Source organism: Cervus elaphus, chromosome 10 (genome assembly GCF_910594005.1).
Source record: "Cervus elaphus chromosome 10, mCerEla1.1, whole genome shotgun sequence".
Classification (NCBI taxonomy): domain Eukaryota; kingdom Metazoa; phylum Chordata; class Mammalia; order Artiodactyla; family Cervidae; genus Cervus; species Cervus elaphus.
Window position 1 is genome coordinate 50585961 of NC_057824.1, and position 23788 is coordinate 50609748.

General features: G+C 57.8%; 2 protein-coding genes across 2 annotated transcripts; one reads left to right on the top strand and one right to left on the bottom strand.

Annotated features, from left to right (window-relative positions):
• The first annotated feature begins 7 nt into the window (after positions 1-7).
• On the top strand, positions 8-11038 carry PDAP1 (PDGFA associated protein 1). The gene is made up of 6 exons (XM_043915286.1): positions 8-141; positions 3548-3639; positions 4851-4961; positions 6621-6742; positions 7702-7853; positions 8851-11038. Exons 1-6 carry the CDS (start codon positions 129-131, stop codon positions 8907-8909), a joined length of 549 nt encoding a protein of 182 aa, XP_043771221.1. The 5' UTR covers positions 8-128; the 3' UTR covers positions 8910-11038.
• ARPC1B (actin related protein 2/3 complex subunit 1B) lies at positions 10919-23750 on the bottom strand. The gene is made up of 10 exons (XM_043915280.1): positions 23619-23750; positions 17248-17324; positions 16454-16558; positions 15684-15906; positions 14591-14698; positions 13581-13787; positions 13420-13495; positions 12309-12514; positions 11530-11620; positions 10919-11231 (listed from the first exon to the last, which is right to left on the bottom strand). Exons 2-10 carry the CDS (start codon positions 17309-17311, stop codon positions 11193-11195), a joined length of 1119 nt encoding a protein of 372 aa, XP_043771215.1. The 5' UTR covers positions 17312-17324; positions 23619-23750; the 3' UTR covers positions 10919-11192.
• Between the last annotated feature and the right edge of the window lie 38 nt (positions 23751-23788).

The following is a 23788-nucleotide window of genomic DNA, read 5'->3' on the forward strand; positions in this document are numbered from 1 at the left end:
CGCGGCGGCGGCGGCGCGCTGAGAGGGGGCGGGGCGGGGAAGCTGGCTGGGCGGAAGAAGTCGAGCCCGAGAAATTTCCGGTTCCGGTGTCAGCTCGAGGCGCCGCCGCCGCAGCCGCCGGAGCCGCGATGCCTAAAGGAGGTGAGGGGCGGGCGCGTGTCGCCCGCGGGCCTCGAGGAGCGGCCCGAGTCCGGCTCCCGCCGTCCAGTCAGCCCGCGGGCGCCTCAGAGAGCGACTCGGAGGGAGAACGTCCGCTCCGGCTGAGGGCCAGGCCTGGGCCTCGACGCCCAATTGTCCCGCTGGAGAAACTGAGGACCGTAGTAGTGGCCTCGAGCCACTCCCTCGGGAGTCTGAGGAGATTTGGAGGCTCTGGGTCCTCGCCCACCCGGATGGCCTATCTAGGGCGCGCTTCTCTCGGCCTGGGGGAGTCTGGAGTTTCCTACCCTTTTCAGGCTCGCCGGGGACTGAGTCACCGCGTCCCGCGCCAGAGCCGGGCCCGCCTGCCTTGCGCGTAAAACGTGGGCCTTTTCGGGCTCTGGGCGAGCTAGGCTTGTCTGTTGCGACCTAGCTGGATACTCTTGAGGCTGGCCGACCTAGCTTTGACTGCCTTTTTCGAGGGGCTCGACGTGGGTCTTTGAGCCTGCCAGATAACCTCCCTGTGTTTTTGCAAGTATAGGGGTATGATTGTATCTACCTCATAATACTGATGCGAGTCTTGAAGTAGGTAATCCATGTGGAGGGCGCTGTATGGTGGTGATAGTTGCTAAGTGTCCAGTAAGCATTAGCTATTGTCACTCCTAAGACTTTGCCAGTTCCTTGGCCAAGAACGTAAAGAATCCATGGCCTCCCCGGTTCGGTTGTACACCGTCCTTCACCCTCTTCCCCCGAGAGTCAAAAGTGCTCGACTTGAAGCCCAGCTGTGTTACTGTCTAGCCTTATGGCCTTGAACAAGTTGTTCCCCATCTGAATCACCTAGCTAATAACCCTTAGCCTGGAGAGTTGGGATCAGGGTCTTAAATACATAGAGCCCTCGCTGTGCCTGGCGGCTACTGGCGCAGAAGAGGTGTTCAGTTAATACTGGTCTCTCCTGTGACATCTTGGTTAAGATGTCTCAGCCCACAGGAAGATCTGCTTGGAGCTTTTTCAAACCTAAATGACTTCCTGACTCTGCTCCCAGAGATGCTGGGGTTTTCAGAGCTGAATCTCTTTAAACCTAGTTTTCTAGTGGTTTATTCTGTGGTAGGAAGAGCTTTGTTTCCTCTGTCTCTCTCAGTCTTCTGTTCTGCAAAAGGAGGAGTATTAGGGGTACCGACCTGGGTTCGATCCCTGGGTTGGGAAGAGTCCTTGGAGAAGGGAAAAGCTACCCACTCTAGTGTTCTGGCCTGGAGAATTCCATGGACTGTGTAGTACATGGGGTCGCAAAGAGTCAGACACGACTGAGTGACTTTTACTTCTGGTGCCAGAATTCTGAGAGTCCTACTTAATAGGTGCTTTGAGCCAAGGTTGGCGGATACAATTAGAAAATCCTAAATAGGGATACTTGTTTCAATGACTTGGCCTTTTGGCTTGTGAAAGCTTTATGGGCAGATAATGTTTACATTTCTTGCTGGTGTTAATTTGCTTGAAAAGTAAGAGAGAACGTGAAGATGTAAAAGTGTAAAATTCTCCAAGAGCCAAGGACCAGCTCTTGTTTCTGTCAGGAAACCTGTGAAACATTTTCAAAGGCATGGAGAGCTTCTGATAAGTTACTGTAAACCAAGTTAAGATCAGTGTCCCATAGCCAGACATGCAGGATCAGAGCCTGTAGTAGTCAATTTTGAGCTGTTTCTATTCCTTAGAACATTAAGAGGGCAAGAAAAGATGTTGGGGTTTTGGACGGCAAACTTGATCTCTCACAATAGGACTTTGATGATCCTTGACTGAGACACCCCTGGGAATCCCAGGTAGTCATTAAAAATGGGTGGTGTGGTCTGTAGCAGCCAATTATGGCTCTGCAGCTGCTGTCTAGGAAATTAGAGGAGGCTAGTATCTCTGCTACTGTCTCTGGAGTTCAGAGCAGCTCTGGCTGCCTCCTCATAGATTCTCTGCTCTCAGTGACAGTCATGAGAAACCAGATGGGGTGCAGCTTCCAGGAGAGGTGAAATGGATCCAGGCCACAGCCACCAGCATCCTCCAGATCCAGCTGAGGAGGTGCTGCCCTGCTATGAAACTGGCTGTTGGCTTTGTGTGTGTGTGCTCAGTTGAGTCCAACTCTTTGTGACCCCATGGGCTGCAGCCTGCCAGGCTCCTCTCTCCATGGAATTTTCCAGGCAAGAATATTGGAGCAGGTTGTCATTTCCTCCCCCAGGGGATTTTCCTAATCCAGGGATCGAAACTGTGTCTCCTGTGTTGGCAGGTGGATTCTTTACCACTGCGCCACCTGGGAAGCCTGTGGCAGGGGTCAGTCTAGTGTCTTGGTTCAGGAGAGTCAGGCTATAAAATTGACTGATTCTCTGTGATGAACTTTAATTGCTAGTCACATTTTTAACTCTTAGAAGGTAGTCAGTTTTATTTTCGATTTTACCTTTGTTTGGCAGTTGTGTTTCTACTCCGAGCACAGAAAGTTTTCTCCGATAGGTTTTAAGTTTTCTCTTTCTACCATAAATACCACTTAAATGATCATGAAGTAGCTTATATTCCCTGCACCTGTAGTAAATTGTCATTGTGACCAGTAGCTTTGTTTTTTTCTTTTCCCCCCACACCAGGTATTATTGGGAGGTGGGTGGGGGTGAGTGGGTGTGTAACATCTTACCAAAAAACCTGATTGAACTTTTTGGTCAACCCACTATATATATACACTAGAAGAGTAACAACTATAGCAAACTTTTTTGTAGTGCTCGTCTAGTGCCGAGCACTGTTCCACCATCTTCACATGTGTTAACAAATCCACGTTCACAACAATCCTATGTGGTAGGGAAACTGAGACTCAAAGATTAAGTACCTGCCCAGAGTCACAAAACTATTAAGTGGTAGAGCTGAGATTTGAACCCAGGGATTGGACCCCAGCATTTGTGCTCTTCGTCACTCTGCTTTAGTCTCAAGTCTCCTTGTCTGTAAAATGTGACCAGCCATGATGTGCACCTTAGGTTTAACCTGGGGTTCAAGTGAGCCCGTGGCTGTGACGGAGCGTTGGCAAGTAAAGAGCACTGTAGTGACAGCAGGGGTGAGGGTGACCCCTTCTCGTGCCTGCATCTGAGTCCGCTGCGTGTGGACGAAGGGACCAGGGGACTTAGCCGGTCACTCCCTGTGGTGCCCCCCAGGTCCTCCCCTCAGGCCTTGGTGGTGGGAGCCTGCATCCCGCACGCGGGTTGGTGCTGCCACGTGCTGCCTCTTTTGTCCCTTTGAACAGGTGAGGGGCGAGGTACAGGTGGGTGGGTGGTCTTGGTGAGGGGCAAGGGAGGTCGGCAGCCTCTGCTGAGAGCACCTCAAGCAGGACCCAGTCTGAAGTTCAGGGCGATCAAGTGAGCTGCCTTCCTGCTGCCTTCCTAAACTTCTGGTCTTCGTGCAGGGAGAAAGGGGGGCCACAAAGGCCGGGCCCGGCAGTACACGAGCCCGGAGGAGATTGACGCCCAGCTCCAGGCCGAAAAGCAGAAGGCCAGGGTGAGTATGCCACTCTGCGGGCCACTCCAGTGGCCCAGGGTGGCACCCAGAGAGGCTGGACAAGGGCCACCCACCCTCTGGAAGAAGCCAACACCTGGGGTGTGGTTGGAGGGGGCGGGTGGCTGACAGGAGGAGAGCGGGCCTTTGGTTGATCCCTTAGAACTTCGTTTCCTCAGCAGCCAGTGCCTGGGTGGGTCCTGTTCCTGTCTGTGGGGGCTCTCCGTGCCCGCCTTGTGTGCGCCAGCCTCTGCCAGCCCCACTGGGGCTTGACACCCTGCCTTCACACTCCTGCCACTGACAAGAGTGCTATTCGTGCTTAGCACCCCCTCCTGCGTGCTCCCCTCACTGGTACTCCCTATCCTTCCCCCTCCAGTCTAAGCTTAGGAGCTCCCTCTGTTCCTCGGTGCTTTTTCCAGCCCACTGTCGGGAAACAAAGCATGTTTCCGTCGTTGGTGTCCGTGACCCTCCCACACCATTAGATGCTCACCTGGATGAGGGCCACAGGGAGCTGTCAGTGCGGATGACTGAGTGTGACGCGTGAGGGAGAAGGGAGAAGCCGCGGTTGGGGAGGGTCTGGCGGAGCAGCCTGCGGCTGAACATGACCTTGGAGAATATGCGGGCAAGAGCTAAGGCAGGGGAAGTGCTTATGGTTTTGTAAGGGATGTTTCTACTAGGGAGGCAAGAAGGGTAGAGGGAGGCGGCCCAGCAGGGCATCTATGTGGGCTGGTTGGAGTGACTGACCCACCACTGACTGGGGGAGTGGAAAGTGGGGGAGGGAGGAGGCTTGCCCGGGAAAAATAGTGCAAATTGGCAGCTGTGTGTGGCAGCAGGGAGAGTGGGAGGGAAACGGAGCGGGACTGTGGTTTCCAGCCCCACGGCCAAGTCCTGTGAGCTCTGGGGGACAAGCTGCGTACCAACACGGTCCCAGGCACCTGGGCTGATAAGAGGAGCAGGGCCTTGTATGGCTGTGTGAGGGGTGGGTTGGACTGGGAAAGGCTTCTAGGCTGTGGAGCCAAGTGAATAGGATGTCTGTGACCCAGGTCCCCCATGGAGGCCAGCGTAGCAGAGTAGGACTCATATACTTGGTCCCAGCCTTCTGAGGGCTTAATTTCTCAAGGTGCACAATCTGGGGCAGGAGGGATGGAAGGATCATGGTCTTGGGAGTTTGGTTTGCATCTTTTGATTCCTCAGATTGTCCACTTCTGAAATAGGAAGAAGAGGAACAAGGAGAAGAAGGTGGAGATGGGGCTGCAGGTGACCCGAAAAAAGAGAAGAAATCTCTAGATTCTGATGAGAGCGAGGATGAAGAAGATGATTACCAGGTACTGAGTCTGATGGGGGCCTGGGTTCTGGACTCATCCATTCAACAAATGTTCATCAGTTGTTTCCCAGTCCCCGTGGTACATGCAGACAGAGTCCTTACACTTAAGAGTTTGCATTGTAATAAGGAGATATAGACAATAAGGAAGTCCATGAACAGTATAACTTCTGGTAGCCAGAAGTATCATGAATAAGATCACCCACGATTGAGGATACATGATTGAGGAGTGGTGTGTGGTGAGAAGGTGACTTTTAAACTGAGATCTGAAAAACAAGGTGAAGCCAGTCACGTGAAAATTGTTTTGCTGAGTAGTCGAGGCAGCCAGGTTAGCAAGTGCAGTCTGGGAGTCGGAACAACCTAGGCAGGTCCAGGGAACAGAGAGGCTAGTGGGGCTGTGACTTGGTGGGTAAGAAGAGGAGTTAGGAATGGAGGAGGAGAGAATGGACAGGCAGCGCCTGTGCGGTTGTTGCAGAGGTTTTGGTTTAATCGTAGTGGGTAGTGGGCAGCTGGTAGAGTGGGATGTGGGCGAGAGAGGGCCAGTGTGTGCATGCTTAGTCACTTCAGTCATGTTTGCCTCTTTCGTGACCCTGTGGACTGCAGCCTGCCAGGCTCCTCAGTCCATGGGATTCTCCAGGCAAGAATTCTGGGCAGATTTGCTTTTATCTGCAGAGTGAGTTGTACAGTGTTGAGCATAGAAGCCAAGAGCTGGTAGCAGGTAACCAGACAAGAAATTGTGACTTCCCTGAAGGGGGTGGCATTAGCAGTGGAGAAAAGTGGGCAGATTAGAGCTGTGTTTTAGAGATGAACTCGTTGGGATTTGTCAAGGGTTGGGGTGGTGGGCTAAGGGGAAAGAGAAACAAGACGTTGCTCGGGACTGTGGGGAGGAACGGGCTGAGCCTGCGGTTCTGTGTTAGACGAGCTAAACTCCAGATGTCCGGTGTCTGGGTGGGGTGTATACACATGCCGGCTGGGTAGAGGTGCCCGGAGCTCCGTACAGTTCTCTGATGGGCAGGTGTTTCGAAGCTCTCTCCCTGGTCTCTTAAAGAGAACAGTGGGTTGACAGGGCCTGAAACTTTGCTCAAACCTGTTGCATCAAGCACTTGTGCTCTCATTTCTTTCTAAACTTTGCCTGGGCAGCTGGGAGGTGCAAGCTGCAGGTGCGCCTCCCCAAACCTATAGACGATGAGCTCATTCCCAGGTCCCAATTCCCTGCAAGCATCCTCTTCAGGGACCCAGCATGGCTAGCAGCCAGGCATGGGGTTCCATGGAAACGGCTTTCAGAGGCTGAGCTCGAAGTGAGGGAGTACCTCTCTGTGCTGAGAGCTTGTGAATTGGGCTCATGTTCACATCTCCCATCTACTTCTGGGTTGATGTCAGGCATTTTATTGTGTCTCTGCTCTGTCGCCTGTGAAACTAGGGTGACGGTCCCTGGTGGCCCGGACACGGCACAGGCTAGACTCGGTCACCCACACTCCTGCTGCATCTCCTGGGTTGGTGCAGACACGCCTGAGCGCTGTTCCCACTGTCAGGCTGGGCCCAGCGTCACACAGCCTGGAGAGGAGCAGTTTGTTCTAGGCCAGGCGGACTGTGAAGATGGGGGTGGCCCTCGGGCACTGCACGACCAAGCTTCTCCAGTGTCCGGCTTCTTGTCCTACCTTAGCAAAAGCGCAAAGGCGTGGAAGGGCTCATTGACATTGAGAACCCCAACCGGGTCGCACAGACAACCAAAAAGGTCACGCAACTGGACCTGGATGGGCCCAAGGAGCTGTCCCGAAGAGAAAGGTAACTGCTGCTTCCGAGCTGTGTGGCTGAGGCCCCAGCTCCGCTGCCCTCACTTCTGGACCCTTAGGTCTCCAGTGGCCGGGTGGGGGCTCCAGTTACGGTGTTTATTTCTATGTGATCTCATTCCCCAAAGGCCCTTTAGAAGTTTCTCGAAAAAGAAAAAAAAAAGGATTTTTTTCACCAGTGGAAACATAGGGAAAATAGAACAGCAGATTCAGACCTGAGCGTTGCACTTGAAGTAATCCCTGGGGATGCGGATGGTCATGCTGCAGCCCCTCCCTCAAGACGCTCTGCTCCAGGGCACCTCCCTTACCCAGCCTGATCGGACCCTCCTGACCCGTATCCGTCCCTGACGTCATGGCTGTGGGGTTGGGGGCCTGTGCTGATGGGCAGTGTGGGGAGACCCACCAGCTGCCCAGTCCTCTCGCCTCAGGTGAAAATGAGGCTGCAGAGAGCTCCCTGTGGGCTGTGTGAGGCTTGCACCTGAGGGCTAAAGTGCCCTGCACACAGCTGGTCTCTGTTTTCATGCCTACCTGGTGACATCTAGGGCCTCACGGGAGGTTGCAGGCTGCTAGGAAAAGCCACCCTGATTTCTCTCCTGATTGCACTGTTAAGATTTAAATCCACCTTGCTGTGCTGACCCCATGGGAGCTGAAGGCGGTCTCTGTAAACCCCACGGGGAAGGCCCACCAGCTTGGGGTGTGACTGAGGCTGCTCAGGACCCTCCCCCTCCAACTGCCTTCTCACCACTGAGGACCCCCCCCCCAAGGTAGCAGAGTGACAGGCAGTCTGTGCTAACTTGCTTGTGAGTGTCCATCGGCGGGGGAGGCACTCGGACACAGCCCCTACTCCACTTGGGCCCCAGGCCCGAGGGTTTGGCCTTGATTCTGGCTCCCGCGTCCAGCTCAGCTGACAGTGGGGGGGAAGATGTCCCCTGTGACACCTCTTTGCCCAAACAGAGAAGAAATCGAGAAGCAGAAAGCAAAAGAGCGTTACATGAAGATGCATTTAGCGGGGAAGACAGAGCAAGCCAAGGCCGACCTTGCCCGGCTGGCGATCATCCGAAAACAGCGGGAAGAGGCTGCCAGGAAGAAAGAAGAAGAGAGGAAAGGTAAGTCTTGAGCCACTGGTATGGCAGCCTGACCCTGGTTCTGGACGGAGCCAAGCCCTGTACTTCGATGTCTTGCTGTGAGGTGGGTTTGGGCCAGATTGCTCAGGAGGCCCACTGTGTGTGTGTGTGTGCGCACGCGCACCAGATTCCTCGGGAGGCTGTGTGTGTGTGTCTGTCACATGGAGGTGGGCGTTCCTGCCTGCCACCTCCCAGAAGGCACCTACTTTCAAGGCTAGCAGGTTCCACTAAGTCTCTGGTGCCTTGTATAGCCAGGAGACCTGCTTGGCATCACCACTGTATGTATGAGACGCTTGGGAGGGTATGGTGGGCTGGGCTTCCCAGATGAAATCTGGCCCAGGTGTCCCTCTTCCCCATGCCTTCCAGTGGGGCCGAAAGTGGGAGGGTTCTTCCAGGCCAGGTTGGCTGTGAGGAATTGGTGTGATTTAAAGGAGCGTTTGTGTCGGGGCGGAGGTGGGGGGGAGCCATGAGTATTGGGAATCTTGCTGTCCTGCATTCTAGAGGCCTAGAGACGCCCCAGGGCATTATCACCACGTTGGAGATACCTGGTGATCTCAGCTGCCCACCAGTAGTTTGTTTCACAAACCCCAAGCAGGAAAGGACTGTATGTGTGACTGCATGTTGCTGAGTTCAGACTTCAGAAGCCACAGGGAAAGGTTGGAATTACAGACTTCTCCTGGGAGCCGGCTAAGAAGAGTTTCTATTTGCCCAGTAGATTGCGTGTTGGTGGGCCTTTGTGGAGGGGGGTAGCCACCCAAACTTAGCAAGAATGTCTGGACAGGTGGGTCCGCTGGCTTCTGTGGGAGGGCGTCAGGCCGGGCCCTTCTCCTTGGGTCTCTTCCCCATCTGCCAGCTGAGCCAGTTGCACAGACTGTGGTCTGAGGCCTTCTGGACCTGCATGTCGCTGATGCTGGGGTGTGCAGGGCCGTGTGTGGAGGGCTGGTTTCGTCTTGTGACTCTCTCCCTTCCTGCTTCTCAGCAAAAGATGACGCGACCTTGTCGGGAAAACGAATGCAGTCGCTCTCCCTGAACAAGTAGCACGGCCTGTGGGAGGAGAGACCAGGGAACTGGGCCGTGCTGCCAGGACCTCCGCTGCGTCTCACCCGCCCTGTGCCCCGGTGCCGCTGCAGCAGCCCCTCGTGGCGAGGAGCCCCCCACGGCCTGGGACCTCCTCTTCATCTTGGCACGGAAATCGTTTGGGGGGATGGTGGGTGGGGGGCTGGGGGAGGGGCAGCTGCTATCTTTGAGGCAGAAAGATGCAGGACAGCATTTCATATGTAACCATTCAAATGTTTTGGCTGTTTTTAGAATTCAGAACCCTTGTTGGGGGGTACCTGGGAGGTGGGTTAAGAGGAGCTTCCATTTGTCTGGTAGATTGCGAGGCAGGGGGCAGTTGGGGCCACAGTAGCTGCTGACAAGTTTGCGATGGCCTGTCTGCCCACCCCCCGGTCTGTGTTCCCTGGGTGCTCACTCAGAGGGGCTGGCAGTTGACAGCCCGTGCCCATGGGTCCCTGAGGGTCACGGCTCATCCTGGCCAGTCCCCTCTGACGGACGCCTCCCCCTGCCCTTCCCACCCCACTCCCTGCCCCCTACTCTGGCCAGGCCCCGGCCCGTTCGTAACCCCGCCCGTGGATCATTTCGAGAAGCCTGTTTACTGTGCAGCACCCAGGCACAACACGCTCCACAGATCCAACTTGTATATTTGGCAAATTAAACTTGACATTATCGTAATCCTGGTCCTGTGATCGCTCTTGGGGGCCCCCAGGCCTGAGCTGTTCTCACCCAGCAGGACCCGGTGTCCCTCTCAGGCCCACCCCGCAGGGTTCCGGTGCCACCAGGCCCGGGTACAGAGACTGGACCCCTGGCTCGGCCTGGGCATCTGAGCCGGGAAAGACCTCAGGATACAGGAACCACCCGTCTCCTCTTTAACCACCCAGGGACCTTAAGCCAGAGGGGCCAGGGACCTGCGCGGTGTCAAGTCCCGCCTTCCTGGTGCCCCCTGGTGGTGACAGCCCCAGGATTTCAGCGCTGGGAGGAAGCGACCCAACACCCAGCACTTCTGCTTGGCCTTACCTCAGGCCTAACCCAGGCTTGGCTCAGTCACATGGGCGCCTGAAGACTCCGCACAGTGCCTGTCTTAACGTATGCAGCAGCCCTCTGGAAGGGGCGCCACTTCCCAGGCAGCAGCCTCCTGAGAGGTGAACAGGTGCCAGGCATGGGTTTGCTGAAGAATAATGGGGAGCCGGGGGGCTTCCCAGGTGGCGCAGTGGTAAAGAACCTGGTTGCCAAGGCGGGAGATGCCAGAGATACAGGTCTGATCGCTGGGTGGGGAAGAGCCTCTAGAGAAGGAAACAGCAGCCCCCTGCAGTCCTCTTGCCTGAAATATCCCCTGGACAGAGGAGCTGTCCATGGACAGGGTTAGCGTCCACGGGGTCATAAAGAGTCAGATGCAGCTGATCACATAGACACGTGGGGAACCATGTAGCCTGAACTGTCTCCTGGGGACTTAGAATTTTTATTTCCTGATTTAAAAAGAATCAGTGGGTCTCCTCCAACTCCAGAGGTTATTCTGAGAACCCACAGGCCCTAGAACAATGGGGGAGAAGCCGCCTTTAGGTGCTATTTTTCCTGTAAATATGGGCCTAGTTCACCATTAGAAGATCTACTGATGTAACTCATTACCTAGTTAGACCAAAAACCATGTTATTAAAAAAAAAAAAAAACAGTAAAATAGGAAGCGGGGGTGGCGGGGATTGTCCTAAAAAATGAGCAATTATTAGAAACCAATTGCAAACATCAAATAGAGAAACAATAATTTCTGTTAAAGCCTAGAACCAGCCTAGAGTGTACAGTCACCATTCTTGGCATCTGACTGCTGAGTGAGTGATGGGAGACGGCTGGTCCTGGCAGCTCCCAGGCTGGGCTGCGGCGGGAGGCAACCACCGGGGCGCCGCCTCTGTGTGAGGATCAGTTGTGCTGGCAAACAGCAGGAAGCTACCAGTGCCCTGCCCAGACTGACCCCTCCTCCAGACACACAGGCCAGCGTGTCTACAGTTGCGTTTTTATTACCTCCACATTCTGAAGCAGTTCATGACCACCAGAGTGCTTTGAGAACAGTTTCTTTTACAATTAAAGCATTTCTTCAAGAAAAAAGCAATCGTTCCTTCCATAGCCAAGAAGCAGCCTCCCATCCCTCCCCTCCTGCGGGAACAGCCCCGGTGGGAACCCCACCCGATACCCTAGAAACTCAGCAAAGCGGCCCTCAGCCTCCCCGACCCGCTGCTTCAGCAGCTGGGCCGAGGGCAGCGCACTCCTCACAGGTCATATGATCTTGAGGTCCTTCAGGGCGGACTCCAGACTCTGGGAGGAGACAAGCAGGACAGACAGACTGGTTCTCAGCTGTCCTGCAGACACCCTACCACCACCCACAGGGACCTGGCACTGGACACAGAACCTGGCCTTTGGGGTCAGGCGACCTGGGTTTGCATCCCAGTCCTGAAGGAAGGTGCTGCAGAGGGTGCCAAGGGGTCCTCACCCCACTGAGGGACCCTTCTGCAGGGACGAGGGGCTGGAGTGTCCAGGTGGCTGCCAGGGGGGTGGGGGTTAGGGGGCCCGCCCTGGGGACCTGGGGGGAGGCAGGGGGGGAGGGCAGGCTCACCTTCACGTCCCAGATGCTCATGCCACCGTCCATGCCGGTGGTGCAAAACTGCGAGCACTTGGCCTTTCCCCCGCTGAGCACCGAGATCTGGCTGCAAAGAGGAGGAGGGCTTTACAGATCCCACCCTGCCCTCCAGGAGCCCCCTAACTAATGGGGGAGCCCGCTCTGGTGAGGTGTGTGCACCCAGCCGGGAAGGATCACAGGGGATGGGGTTCCCGAGTGTACTCTAGGGGCAAGCACCAGCCTGTGTGCAAGGGACACAGGACGGCGTGGGCAGGGGGCGTGCGCAGGGGGTCAGTGACAACACGGTGCGATGGGGAGAAGCAGCAAAAGGTGGGGCTGGGAGGAGGCAGGGCTAGTTCTGGAGAGCCTTGGAAGACCGGCAAAGTGGTCTGGTCTGAAGATGCTGGACCCGGTGGCCACAAAAGGGCTTAAGACAAGGGTCAAAGCCTGGCCGCGTTCTCCCTCTCATCTGCCACGGGGCGGACACCCGCGGCTGGCAGGATTCGGGGTCTCTCACTCCGATCCTACCCAAGCTCCTCGAGGAGACCGCTGCCACGCTCTCCGTTCCGCGCCTCCCGGCCAGGTTCTAGCCCCAAAGCCGCTCCAGCTCGGGCCCCGCCCGCTAGCAGTCTGCGGGTCGCTGCCACCCCGCCCCACCCCCACCCAGATCCACAGACCCAGCCCTGCGACGGTCCCACACCGTCCCGGGGCCGCAGAGCAAGGCGGCCCGCCGCCCGAAGAGACGGACCCGCCCCCCTCAGGGGCCCCGCCCGTACCTGACGCTGTTTTTGTGCAGCGAGTCCAGGCCGGCGCCCGCCGCAGCGCTGCCCTCCGAGCTCGCCTTCTTGTCGAGGTTCTGGAAGCGCTCGCGGGCCGTCAGGCCGCGCTGCGAGCTCTGCTTGGGCACGTCCAGCCGCCCACCGAAGCTCAGCTTCCCCGCGGCTCTGTCGTAGGTGAAGAGCACCGGGAAGCAGTCGTGGCCCTGCGGCGAGAGGGGCAGGGTGGGGTGCCATTGGAGCGCTGGCTAGCGCAGGCGCAGCGCCCCCATTTTCCTCTGGGGGAACCCCAGGCCCCGGGGGAGGTGCAAGGCCAAGGCAACTCCGGCCACCAATCCGGGGGGTGCCGGAGGCAGGGCATGGGTGTAGCGGCAGGCAGCCATGCCCGCTCAGGGACCCCGGGTATAGTAACAGGGGCCAGAAGTTGGGGCTGAGCACCTAGGAGCGGCCCCCTCCGCCTGCAAGGGTCGAGAAAGCGGGTCTGGGACTCCCTTGGGAGCCCAGCGCCCCGTCCCATCCAGACAGTCACATGTGCTCTGGGAGAGACACACTGCTGGACCCTTCCTTCCCTGGGCAGAGTGGGCCTGATCCCCGAGGGACCCCAGTGAGTTTGCTGAGGCCTGAAGAGAGATGTGACAGAGCTGGGAAGGAGGGAGGGAAGGAGAGTGGCACCTTTCTGGATGCAGGTAGGACCCCCCACCCACCCCCACCCACCACAAGCACCCATCCTTTGAGGGCGGTGTGGCCCTGTCATTTCCATCGGCCAATACGACGTAAAAGCAGAAAGGTCTGGGCCAGGGCATAGCTCCCCACTTCCCCTGTCTCCAGATGGGAGACACAGCCCCCCTCCCAGCACCCAGACCGAACAAAGTGAGCAAGAAACAAACATTTCCCGTGTTAAGCCACTGCGGTTGGTGCCACTGGGGATTTTTTGTTGTTACCGCAGTGTAACCCCACCCATTCTGACCAGTAGAGCTATGGATGGACGGATGGATGGATGGGGGGTGGTGGAGGAAAGGCATGAGCGGGGACAAACTGAGGACTGCCTGGGCATCTTGGGGCCACTGGGAGACCTGCTGTCACCCGCCCCTGCTCCCGGCCCCCTCCTTACCGCTGCCACCAGACTGTTCTCCGTGATGAAGGTCACGGCCAGCAGCGGCAGCGTTTCAGAGGCCAGAGTCGCGACACTGAGAGAGAGAGCGCGATGTCAGCCACGCCGGCCCCTGGTTCTCGGTGCCGGGGCGGACCCCCACTTGGCTGACCCGTACTCACGCCATCTTCTTGTCAGCATCTGCCAGGCACACGGTGCTGTCGTGGCTGACCCAGGCCACACGGCTGCCGCTGTCCGAGAAGCAGACGCCGTGCACCCAGCCGCAGCTACTGCTGGACTCGAACATCAGCTCCCCGAACGGCATCTTGGAGCCCCACGGGGTGGGTGCTGGCCGCTCCTCCACCTCCTTGATGTAGGCCGAGAAGATCCTGCCAGAAGAGGCAGAAAAGGGGGTGGGTGGGCATCTGGGAGGGATGCGAGAAGGGATCCCCCTCTCCCAGACTGGCCTGGTGAGGCCAGAGCACCTTGCTGGGTTTGTGGGTACCAGGGCTAGCTTTTTATGACCTGCGTCTTCATGCTTGGATAAGTCTGGGCCTGAGTGCCCACTTGTACAATGGAGCGGGGCCAGGAGGCCTCCGAGCTCCAAGTCCTGGGAGCTCTCAGGACCTTATCTGCTCTGTGTCCGGAGCCTCTGGTGTCTGCTGTAGCCTCACTGCCCAGGGGCAATTCAGAAATGCAGGCCGTCTTGCCTGGAGCTGGGAGCTAGAAGCCTTGGGAGACTCAGGGGTGCTGGGCCCAAAGTGAGAAACAGCCAATAGCAGTTAGAGTCTCTATGTTCCAGGTCTTAAGATAATGAGGCAGAGACTGTCCCAGCCTCAGTCATTTATACCTCAGTGTGAATAAAAACACCCACTCTTTTTCCCTCAGATGGAAATCAGGAAGCTGAAGGGGTGGGAGGTTCTAATGAGGACAGCAGGGCCTAGAAAAGAGATCCTGCTGACATTAAAAAGTGGCAAGGCGTTATGTCCTTCTAAGACTCCCCACAGGCCAGAGAGAGGATTCAAGAACGATCCTTCAAAAAGCAAACCCTCACGGAAGCTGGACTGAGGCCCCAGGTCACCCTGCTGGCCGCAGAGCTGGTCTGGAAGGCGGGGCTCTTGGGACAGGGCTCCCCCTGCCACCCTCCGACCCCCGATGAATCCTGTGTTGACGGCAGGGCACCCCCCCTCACCGGCATTTGAAGTCGCAGGAGCCGGCGGCCAGGAGCACGTTGTTGGGGTGCCAGTCCAGGCTGAGGACGGTGGAGCGGATGGGCTTCTTGATGTGCTTGCACACCCACCTGGACACGGCGGTGGTCACACAGGTGTGCGGGGAGAGAGGGACAGACAGGTGAGTGCCCTCGGACCTCAGCGCGTCGGGCTCCAGGCTCCCACTGGGCCCTGCAGACCGCAGAGGTCCCCGGAGGGAAGGGCCCGGGCCAGCTGGGTCCCTCCCTGGATGGGAGCGCCGCCCCTGGTCTCCTTTCAACCTCGCAACTACCCTGGGGCCGCCGGGTAAGGAGAAGGCACGAGGCTGCTCACTGGTCAGGGTGGGACCTGAACTCGAGTTTCTCGGACTCCAGTCCGAGCTCCCGCCCGGCCTCTGCCCTCAGCGACCCCGGGGAGAAGGTCGTGACGTGGCTGGAGCTTGTGAGTGGGCCCTGGAGTGTGACGGCTATTGCTGTGGGCGGTGATTTGCCTCAGGGCCTTTGTTGTAAGGTGGGGATGGCAGCGGGGCTTCCCTTATAGCTCAGTCGGTAAAGAATCTACCTGCAGTGCAGGAGACCTGAGTTCAATCCCTGGGTCGGGAAGAACCCCTGGAGAAGGAAATGGCAACCCACTCCAGTGTTCTTGCCTGGAGAATCCCATGGATAGAGGAGCCCAGCAGGTTACAGTCCATGGGGTTGCCAGAGTCGGACACGACTTGGCGACTAAACCACCATCACCAGCAGGGATGGCAGCAGACGCCCAGTCCAGGGGGCCGCGGGGGGTGGGGTGGGGTGGGGTCATTGGGTACGTGGGCAGGGCTTAGTGTGATGCCCGCAGAAGCAGCCCTGGTGTGGCTCGTGCCCTTATTACTAGAGGGGAGCTGGGGGAGGGCCGGGGGCTGTGCAGAGAGCCCCTCGCCTCACTTCCAAGGGTCAGAAAGGACGCCCTTCTCAGGTTCTGTGAACAGGGGTCCTGACTCCCCGCCCAGTGGCTTTCTGGGACCCTCCTGTCCCACCACCTGTTGGTCTGCAGCCCCCGGTCCCTCGTAAGCCACGCTGAGCCCACCCGGGCACCCACCAGTCATTTTCCTGCTCAAAATAGCAGATGGAGATGACACGGGAGCCACTGCCCACAGCGAACTTGTTCTCCTTGGGGGCCCAGCGCACGCAGCGAGCGGCGCGGTTGATGCGCAGGATGACCAGCGTGGGCTTCCACGTGCGGCCCTTCAGTGTCCACACGTAGGCATTGCGGTCTGTGCCGCAGGTCACGATGCGGTTACTCTCGGGGGCCCAGTCGATGCCTGCGGGGTGGGAGGAGGGACTAGGCTGAAGCCATCCAAGCACGGTTGGCTCGACAGTGTCCACAGAGGAGGGGCTTCGAGGTCACAATCAGGATTGATCGGGGTGCTACTAGAGCTCATCGGGGGTGTTACAGCTCTCTCAGCTATCAGCAAACACACTGGAAGGCCAAGCCAAGAGATAAAAATAGAAATGGGTCCCTGGTAACACTGATATGCTCAATCAAGCCTTTCCTGAAGCCCTCAAACATCTGTGTTTTTCAGAAACGTGAACCCATCTATGTAACTGCTTTATAACTTAAGCCAGTCTGAATCAGGGTTCTGTTGTCAAGGCTTGCAGCCCAAACTCTCCTACCTAACACGGTGAGTAGGGGGACGGCCTGGCCCTGCCCTGCCCTGCCGTCTTCCAGGAGGGTGAGCCCAGCCAGCCCGACGCGCCTGTCACCCCTGCCCCGCCGTCTCTCAGGAGGGTGAGCCCAGCCAGCCCGACGCGCCTGTCACCCCTGCCCCGCCGTCTCTCAGGAGGGTGAGCCCAGCCAGCCCGACGCACCTGTCACCTGCCCGTTGTGCTCCTTGAGTTCGTGCACCTGGACCCACTTGTTCCCGCTCTTCTCGTAGATGTGTACCTCGTGGTTGTTGGGGCAGATGGCGATCTCTGCAGGAGAGACGGGCGGACGTGCTCAGGCGCCCCTTCCCCCCGAGTCCCCCCTTCACCGGCCACCTGGGCAGTACCTTGTCGTTTGTTCCTGGCCTCTCCTCCTCTGCCTCAGGTCCCGCTGGACCCCCCCACCTTGGGACACCTCCCCAGGGCTTGGCCACTCCTCACCTGTGCCCACCACCCCCAACATCCCTAAGGCAGTCTTGCGAGCTCTCCCTGCCTCCCCCTACTACCAGGATGCACCCAGGGTTTCTGGGCTGCCCCTGATGACCCCAGGCTCTGCCACCTTGGGGTCGCTGCACCCACCCCGGCCTTTGCATGCTGACTTCCCTCACTTCCTTTGGGTCTCTCTGCAAACGTCACCTCCCCCGAAAGGCCTCACGGGCCACCCTTTCTAAGCCAGCCCCCGGCTCCATCGCTTTCCCCTCACCCTGCCTGTTCCCTCGGAGCTCATTTCACTGCAGGCTGCGTTTCCCGCCCCCCGGCCCTCACGAGCAGAGGACAGGCCACCCGCCTGGCGCCTACAGTAGTGCCCAGCACAGGCGGGGCTGCCCTCTGGCCTCCGGCCCTCAAGGCCCGTGCGCCTGGCTGCCCTGCGTGGGATCCCTTCTCTCCTGACACTCAAGATCTCAGCGTCGGGGGTAAAGCAGGGGCACAGCTGGCAGAGGGGGGTCTCGGGCACTCACGGGTACGGTCCTTGTTCCAGGCATGGCAGCTGATGGGCTCCACCAGGAAGCTGTGATAGGCCATGGCTGCTTGGCTCCTGTGCCCAAGACAGGGAGGGAACGCAGGTCAGCACCCCTTCTGGCCTCGAGGGAGGGTGTCATCACTCTGCCTCAGTTTCCCCATGGGTGGAGCGCCGTCCCCCTCCAGGAGCGCACCAGGCCTGCTGGCCTTCACACGTGCTATCTTCCCTCTGCAGGGAAGGTCAAGCCTGATGGTCCTGGGAGGCCAGTTCCGTGTGCTCATCCTCTCCGTGCCGCCAAACGCCCCCCCCCCCCACCCCCGTTCTGTCCAGCAAACTCCTACTCATCCGGAAAGACCCAAAGTGGACTTCCTCAAACCCCTTCTCCCCCCGCCTCAGCCTCCCAGAGTCACAGGGAGCCCAGGGTGGAGCCCAGCCACACTGCTTGCCAGCTGCGTGACCCCGGCACGTCACTCACCCTCTCTGAACCTCAGTTTCCACATCTGCAAAATGGAAATAGGAATCCTGCCCTCCCCCGCCTCCCCAGAGATCTAAGAGGGTGAAATAAGACAACACACCAGGCCTGGCACATAGTAGGTGTTCATGAAACGGCAGCTCTTGGCTAGGATGGATGTGCTGGCCCTCCATGTGCTTCCCCTGCGTAGGGTGGGCCTCCTGGCTGGACCAGGGGCTGATCCCGGGCACACGTGCCTCAGGCCTTCGCACCGGCTGTTCCCTCAGCCTTCGAAGCTCTTACCCCAGATGCCCACACGGCTCCCGCCCTCCCCACTACCATTCAAGTCTGCGTCCAACGCCACTTTCTGAGCCAGGCTGCCGCCCACTCCAGCCCCAGACTCCCTCAGCTCAGTTCAGTCCAGTCCCTCAGTTGTGTCCTACTCTTTGCGAACCCCAGGGACTGCAGTATGCCAGGCTTCCCTGTCCATCACCAGCTCCCGGGAGTTTACTCAAACCCACGTCCACTGCATCAGTGATGCCATCCAACCATCTCACCCTCTGTCCTCCCCTTCTCCTCCCGCCTTCACTCATTCCCAGCATCAGGGTCTTTTCAAATGAGTTAGTTCTTCGCATCAGGTTGCCAAAGTATTTGAGTTTCAGCTTCAGCATCAGTCCTTCCAATGAACACCCAGGACTGATGTCCTTTAGGATGGACTGGTTGGATCTCCTTGCTGTCCAAGGGACTCTCAAGTCCCTCATTTTCCCCTCAGATAATCCTACTGAGCACAGGTTACATTGTCCTCATTTATTCTGCTATGTCTTTTTTCCCCCTGCTGGAATGTAACTTGCTTGATGGAGACATATACTGCGGACCATCTTGTTCACATTTCTATCCCCGGCGCCTAAATGCTTGGCACATAGTAAGTGCTCGATAAATATTTGATGAACACAGCTGTTTACTGCCATTAGCGTCCAGCCTGAGTAAGTTATTTTTTTAAATGTTAAAAAAAAAAAAAAAGGCCAAGCAACATTTCCTGAGCGCTCTGCACTCACCAGCTCTAAGCCCTCCTGTATTCTTGACTTGAGCCCCAGATGACGGCTGTAGGGGTGGTAGTTTGGCAGGGAGGCCACCTGCCCAGACCTGCAGCACCCCCCACTCCCCCCATGCCTCTGGGTGTCCCCAGGCCTTCGGCCACCTCCCCCATCTGACCAGGAGGTTTGTAGCCCAAGGCTGGGCCCTGGGAAGGCCACTTCTCAGCCCAGGCCTGAGCCCTGATGGCCCTGGCTGCCAGGGGTGCTGCTGGAACCCTGGGGTCTCTCTCTGCCCCCAGCGGGGGTCTCAGCCAAGACCCCTGAGGGAGGAACAGTGCTGAGTTGGGATCCATCGAGCTGCTGTGTCCCCCACTGTGCTGCTGGGGACTCGTGATCAGCGACCACAAACCCCACTTTAATTTACAGCAGGAAGCCCTGCAAGTTTCCTGGGGCGGCACCAGCCAGCGTGCAGACAGGACTGCGCGGGGCCCGCCTGGTCCCGCAGCCCAGACCCAGTGGGTCCTCGGGCAGCCTTTGCTAAGAAAGAAAGTGGACACTCACAGCCAGGCTTGAGGCCACACATGTTCGTGTGTGGTCAGCTTTGCACACGCATGACTGCTCCCACACACACATGCGTGCTCAGCCTTGCACACTCACACACAGCTCCCAGGGTGGCTGCCTCCCCAGCCTCTGTCTCCTTATAAGGCCTCTTTGTGTAAAGCAAAGGCCCCGGAAGTGGTGCCTGGGAGCACAGGCCTGGGTCAGCAAGCTGGACGGGGTTTCCCCAGCGCTTCCGCTGCCTCCGGGCTGGGCAGGCAGGGGGTCATCCATGTCTACACCGCAGATGCCAAGACGCAGGGTGGGTGCACCAGGCCTGTCCACTAAGCTGTGCTTATCTGACCCCCTTTCCCCTAGGTCACCAGTGGCGGTGGGGGGTTTTAAGGCCAGATGCCCACTTCCAAACGCCAGCAGGGTTCTTCTTGGCCCCTGACTCCAGGGGAGACTGATCATCCCCCAGCCCTTCACCCTAGGTGGCCCAGAAGGAAAGAAGCCTCATGGCTGCAGCCCCAGGGGTCCTGGACCCTAGACTCAGCCGGAGCAGAACCTGACTTCCCAGTTCTGTCCCAGTCCTGCTGTGTGGCCGGCCACCTCTGCACCGTGTGGGCCCTTGGTGACAGTGTCCAGACCTGGGGGCCGGACTCTTAACAGTCTGTCTAGTGACATTTCAGGGTTTCAGACTATGAAGATGGAGAGGTTGGGTCTGCAGAGGACAAATAACACAGCTGAGAGGACTTGGGAGCCCTGGCCATTAGTTTCCTGGGATCCAAAATTTCTCAACATGAGAGAGAGGTATGGTACACAGTGGGACAGGCAGGTTCAGAGCACACCTATCAGTCAATCACACTTTAGTATAAATTCAGATAGAAATACTCCCTAGTCTACTAACCCACACCTTAAAGGGGGGAGGGGGTGCAGCTGAAAGGAGTGGGAGAGAGGAAGACAGACGTGTTTCCCCTTTTTCATAACTTCTGCAAAGCAGTTGAAGCCAGCAGGGCCTCCCAACCCCCACATGTTACAAATGAGGAAGTGGGAGCCTAGGGAGGGGTGTGGCTTCTCCAGCCACTGTAGCCTTGAGGCTCAGCCTCCTGGTTCCTGGATCAGGGGATCATTCCGCGTGATCAGACTCAAGAAAGCAGCCTTCACACCAGGCCACCCAGCCATAGGAACTGTGCCTTAATCATTCCCAGGGAAATCTCCGCCCTGCCAAGGGGCTGGGGGTGGGTGGCACTGCCCACCAGTCACCCCACTGAGGAAAGTGCCCTGGGGGCTGCTCCGCCCAAGGGTGTGGACAGGGCAATGCTGCCTTCCGGTGGAGACTAAGGCAGGATGAGGCCGTGGCCCCACGGACCACGTGTCACCCTGTGACCCTGCCGCTGAGCCAGCTCTGTGGCCCCACTTGCTTGTCCAGGACAGAGAGAGAGAAGGGGGCCCTGGGGATGGCGTTGCGACTGGGAGCCCATGACTAGTGCTCCGTGCCCCCATCACTCTGGAAACAGTGAGTCTGGGGGAGCACAGCCAAACCCCAACAGACTCCCCCCACTCCACCCCTACCCCACTGGCTCCAAGCTGCCCGCTACCAACCTGGAGCCGGGATCTTTCTGTGCTCCAGGGAGCACTTCCCCCGTGTCTGGCACACGGTGGTGCTCAGGATGAATGGATGCGGGAATCACCCAGGGCTGGGGTTTGAGGGTACAGAGAAGGGACAGCAGCATGATGGCTGGAGGAGCTTTGGGTGTCCAGGCAGGGGGTGCCAAGGACCACATACTAGGTGGGGGAACATAAGCTCAATGGGTGCAGGGGTATTTGTTTTGTTCATAAGTGCTTCCCCAGTACCAATTAGAGTGCCCGGCACACAGTAGGTGCTCCGCAAATATTCCTTGACTGTGACTGCATGAATGAATCACATCTATCTTATGTATATTCCTTACAGACCAGCCCTATTATTTCACTGATACATATATGCAACTTGTAAATATTTACTGGGGAGATGTGCTCAAGATCTTTTCCTGATAGGGTCCATGATCAGAAAAGCTTGGAGATCTTCCATTTAAAAGGTCCTCTGTGAGGATTTGGGGAGAATACAGCTCCCTTCTAAAGCAAAGCAAACCAGATGAAGCTCCCAACTGCTCAGCCAAGGGTCTCGGGCCTCGCGCCTCTTCCTTACACTCTGGGTTCACATTCTGACTCTCTCAATACTGACTGGGTGCCCTCTGCCAATGTTTCCCCCACATCTCTATCCAGAAAAGGCTGGGGCTGGACGAGGCACTGGCTGTAGGTTCTTTCTTGCTTTCAGAGAAGCTTTGCCAGCCCGGCCTTTTCTGCATCCAGAGGTTTGGCTGCATTTGAGGCTAAACTAGGCAGGAGCTGCCTGGAGCAAAGAACTCTGCTCTGCAGACACTCGGGGAAGTCCCCACCCAGCTCAGCCACTCCAGGGAGCTGCCAGAAAGCCATTTTGCACTGGTGCTGAGCTGTTACTTAACTTCCTGTTGTGTGTAGAACAACCCTAGTCACCCCAACAGACCAACCAATCCCTCCTCCCCAACTCCACTGCTGAGGTCTTACAAGCCAGGCAAAGTCAAGTCAAGAAAGACAAGTGAAAATCATCCTAAGGCACCATAAAGCATCAGCTAAAATAATACAGACTAAGCAAAACCCCCAAACACATAAAACTCAGTGCTGGCAAGACAGTGGGGAAATTCTCATTTGTTGCTGATTTGTTCAGTCTTCCTGAAGGGCAGTGTGATAACAGCCAATTCCAATCAACCAGGTGGGAACAAACAGAACAAAATAACATTAACAGGAACTTACAAATTGCCAACATTTTTTTGTGGCATAAATTCATTTTGATGCTAAAAAATACAGCCACTGACTTTTTTTTTTTTTTAAAGCAAACATGTTCATAATAACTCTCTTTATAATGGTGACAGGATAGAAAAATGCAGATGACTACAAACATGGAAAGAGAAATAGTGAACACGTTGGGATAAGACGTATGTGGGTTATATACACATACATAATTAACTAATTTGCTTGGCATCTTTAAATGCCCAGAATTTACCCAGGACTTTGACATACATTCTCTTTTATGCCCTAAAAGAAACCCAAGAACTCTTCTGGTGTTTGTTTTAACCTTCATGTTGCTGAGTAGGAAACAGACGCAGACGAAAACCAAACTGTGCACCAAGTCACTCACCTCCTAAAATGGCAGAGTTTGGGATTCCGACCCTAAATCTCAGAGGTGATAAATGTACAGGCGGGCCTTATAATAAAAGCAAGGACAATAAAAGCGCACATTTAGCCCGTGTGTGCCTGGCACGCTGCCAAGTGTTTTACACACATGATCACATGTAAGCCTCCCAGCTTGAAAGTTCCTCATTTTCCAGGTAAGCAAAGTTGGGGCCCAGGGAGGTTAGGCGGCTTGCTAAGGTCAGTGGCCAGTGAAGGAAGACGCTGGCGCTCTTAGCAGCTTCTGGTCTGGAAGACCTTGCCAGGCCAGGGTGCTCTTAACCACGGAGGAGCACTGCCCGCCTGGCGGGAGGGGCCCGGGGACAGCCCAGAAGAAACGGAGAGCCTCCAGCTCCGCGTTTGCACCGGGCTCGCTAAGGCTGCTTCAAGCCAGTAAACCTCTGTGTCACCGTCGCTGCCCCGAGGTCCCGGCCCTGCCCCAGTCCGGGCCGCGGTCCCTGGGCCGCCGGCGAGGGAGGGGCCGCTAGGAACGCGCCGGTCCAGCGCCCGCGAGCTCTGGAGGTCCGCCTTCCGGAACCGGGCAACCCCTCCCAGGATCGGACCCCTTCGACCTGGCCCCGGGGTCGGGGGCTGGCTGGGGGCCGGGAGAGAAGGAGGGAGGGAGGAGGGGCGAGGCGGGCGGGGGCGCCAGCTCATTTCCCCGCTGGAGGAACCCGGAAGGCTGAAAGGTGGAGGGGAAGTGACTGGGCGTGGGGGCCCTCCGGCTCGAAATAACGGGGGACACCGACGGCCGGGCAGAGTCGGGGTGGGGAGACGGGAGAGAGGGGAGGCCGAGAGGGCCGGGCGGGGAGGTGGCCGGGCGCGGAGGTGGACGCGCGAGCCCGCGCGCCCCGAAGGCACGGAGTGCGGGGAGCGCTGCGGCTCCCTTGCCCGGAGGAGGTCGCCCGCCCGCCAGCACCCCGTGCCCCGCGCGCGTCCCCTCACGTCCAGGGGGGCCCTCAGTGCCCCCTTCTCGTCCCTGAGCTCCCCGCGGCCCCCATCTCCTGGCGACCCCCCGCAACGTCCTCCCCACCTGCACGCGCCCCCTCCTCGCGCTCCCCTCGACCCCGCTCCCGGGCCGCCCCCGCGCCCCCTCACCTCGGGGCGCCGCGGCCGCGGACTCTGGGCAGTCGACGCGCCGAACCGGCTCTGGGCGCCGCGCCGCGCGGCCGCTTCCTCGTGGGCGGGGGGCGGGGCCTCCGGGCTCAGCCCCGCGGGGCCGGGGCGGGGCCGGTCGGCGGGCGGGGAGCCCCGGGCCCGCCCACCCT

What these genes read in the sequence shown, in the direction of transcription:
- PDAP1 (XM_043915286.1), top strand. An exon ending in CCGAAAAGCAGAAGGCCAGG is followed by an intron (nt 3,640 to 4,850) that starts GTGAGTATGCCA and finishes CTTCTGAAATAG; the next exon opens with GAAGAAGAGGAACAAGGAGA. An exon ending in GAAAGAAGAAGAGAGGAAAG is followed by an intron (nt 7,854 to 8,850) that starts GTAAGTCTTGAG and finishes CCTGCTTCTCAG; the next exon opens with CAAAAGATGACGCGACCTTG.
- ARPC1B (XM_043915280.1), bottom strand. Translation starts at nt 17,311, where the DNA reads ATGGCCTATCACAGCTTCCTGGTGGAGCCCATCAGCTGCCATGCCTGG. An exon ending in TCCTGCGACTTCAAATGCCG is followed by an intron (nt 13,788 to 14,590) that starts GTGAGGGGGGGT and finishes CTCTTCTGGCAG; the next exon opens with GATCTTCTCGGCCTACATCA. An exon ending in AGAACAGTCTGGTGGCAGCG is followed by an intron (nt 12,515 to 13,419) that starts GTAAGGAGGGGG and finishes CTCTCGCCGCAG; the next exon opens with GGCCACGACTGCTTCCCGGT.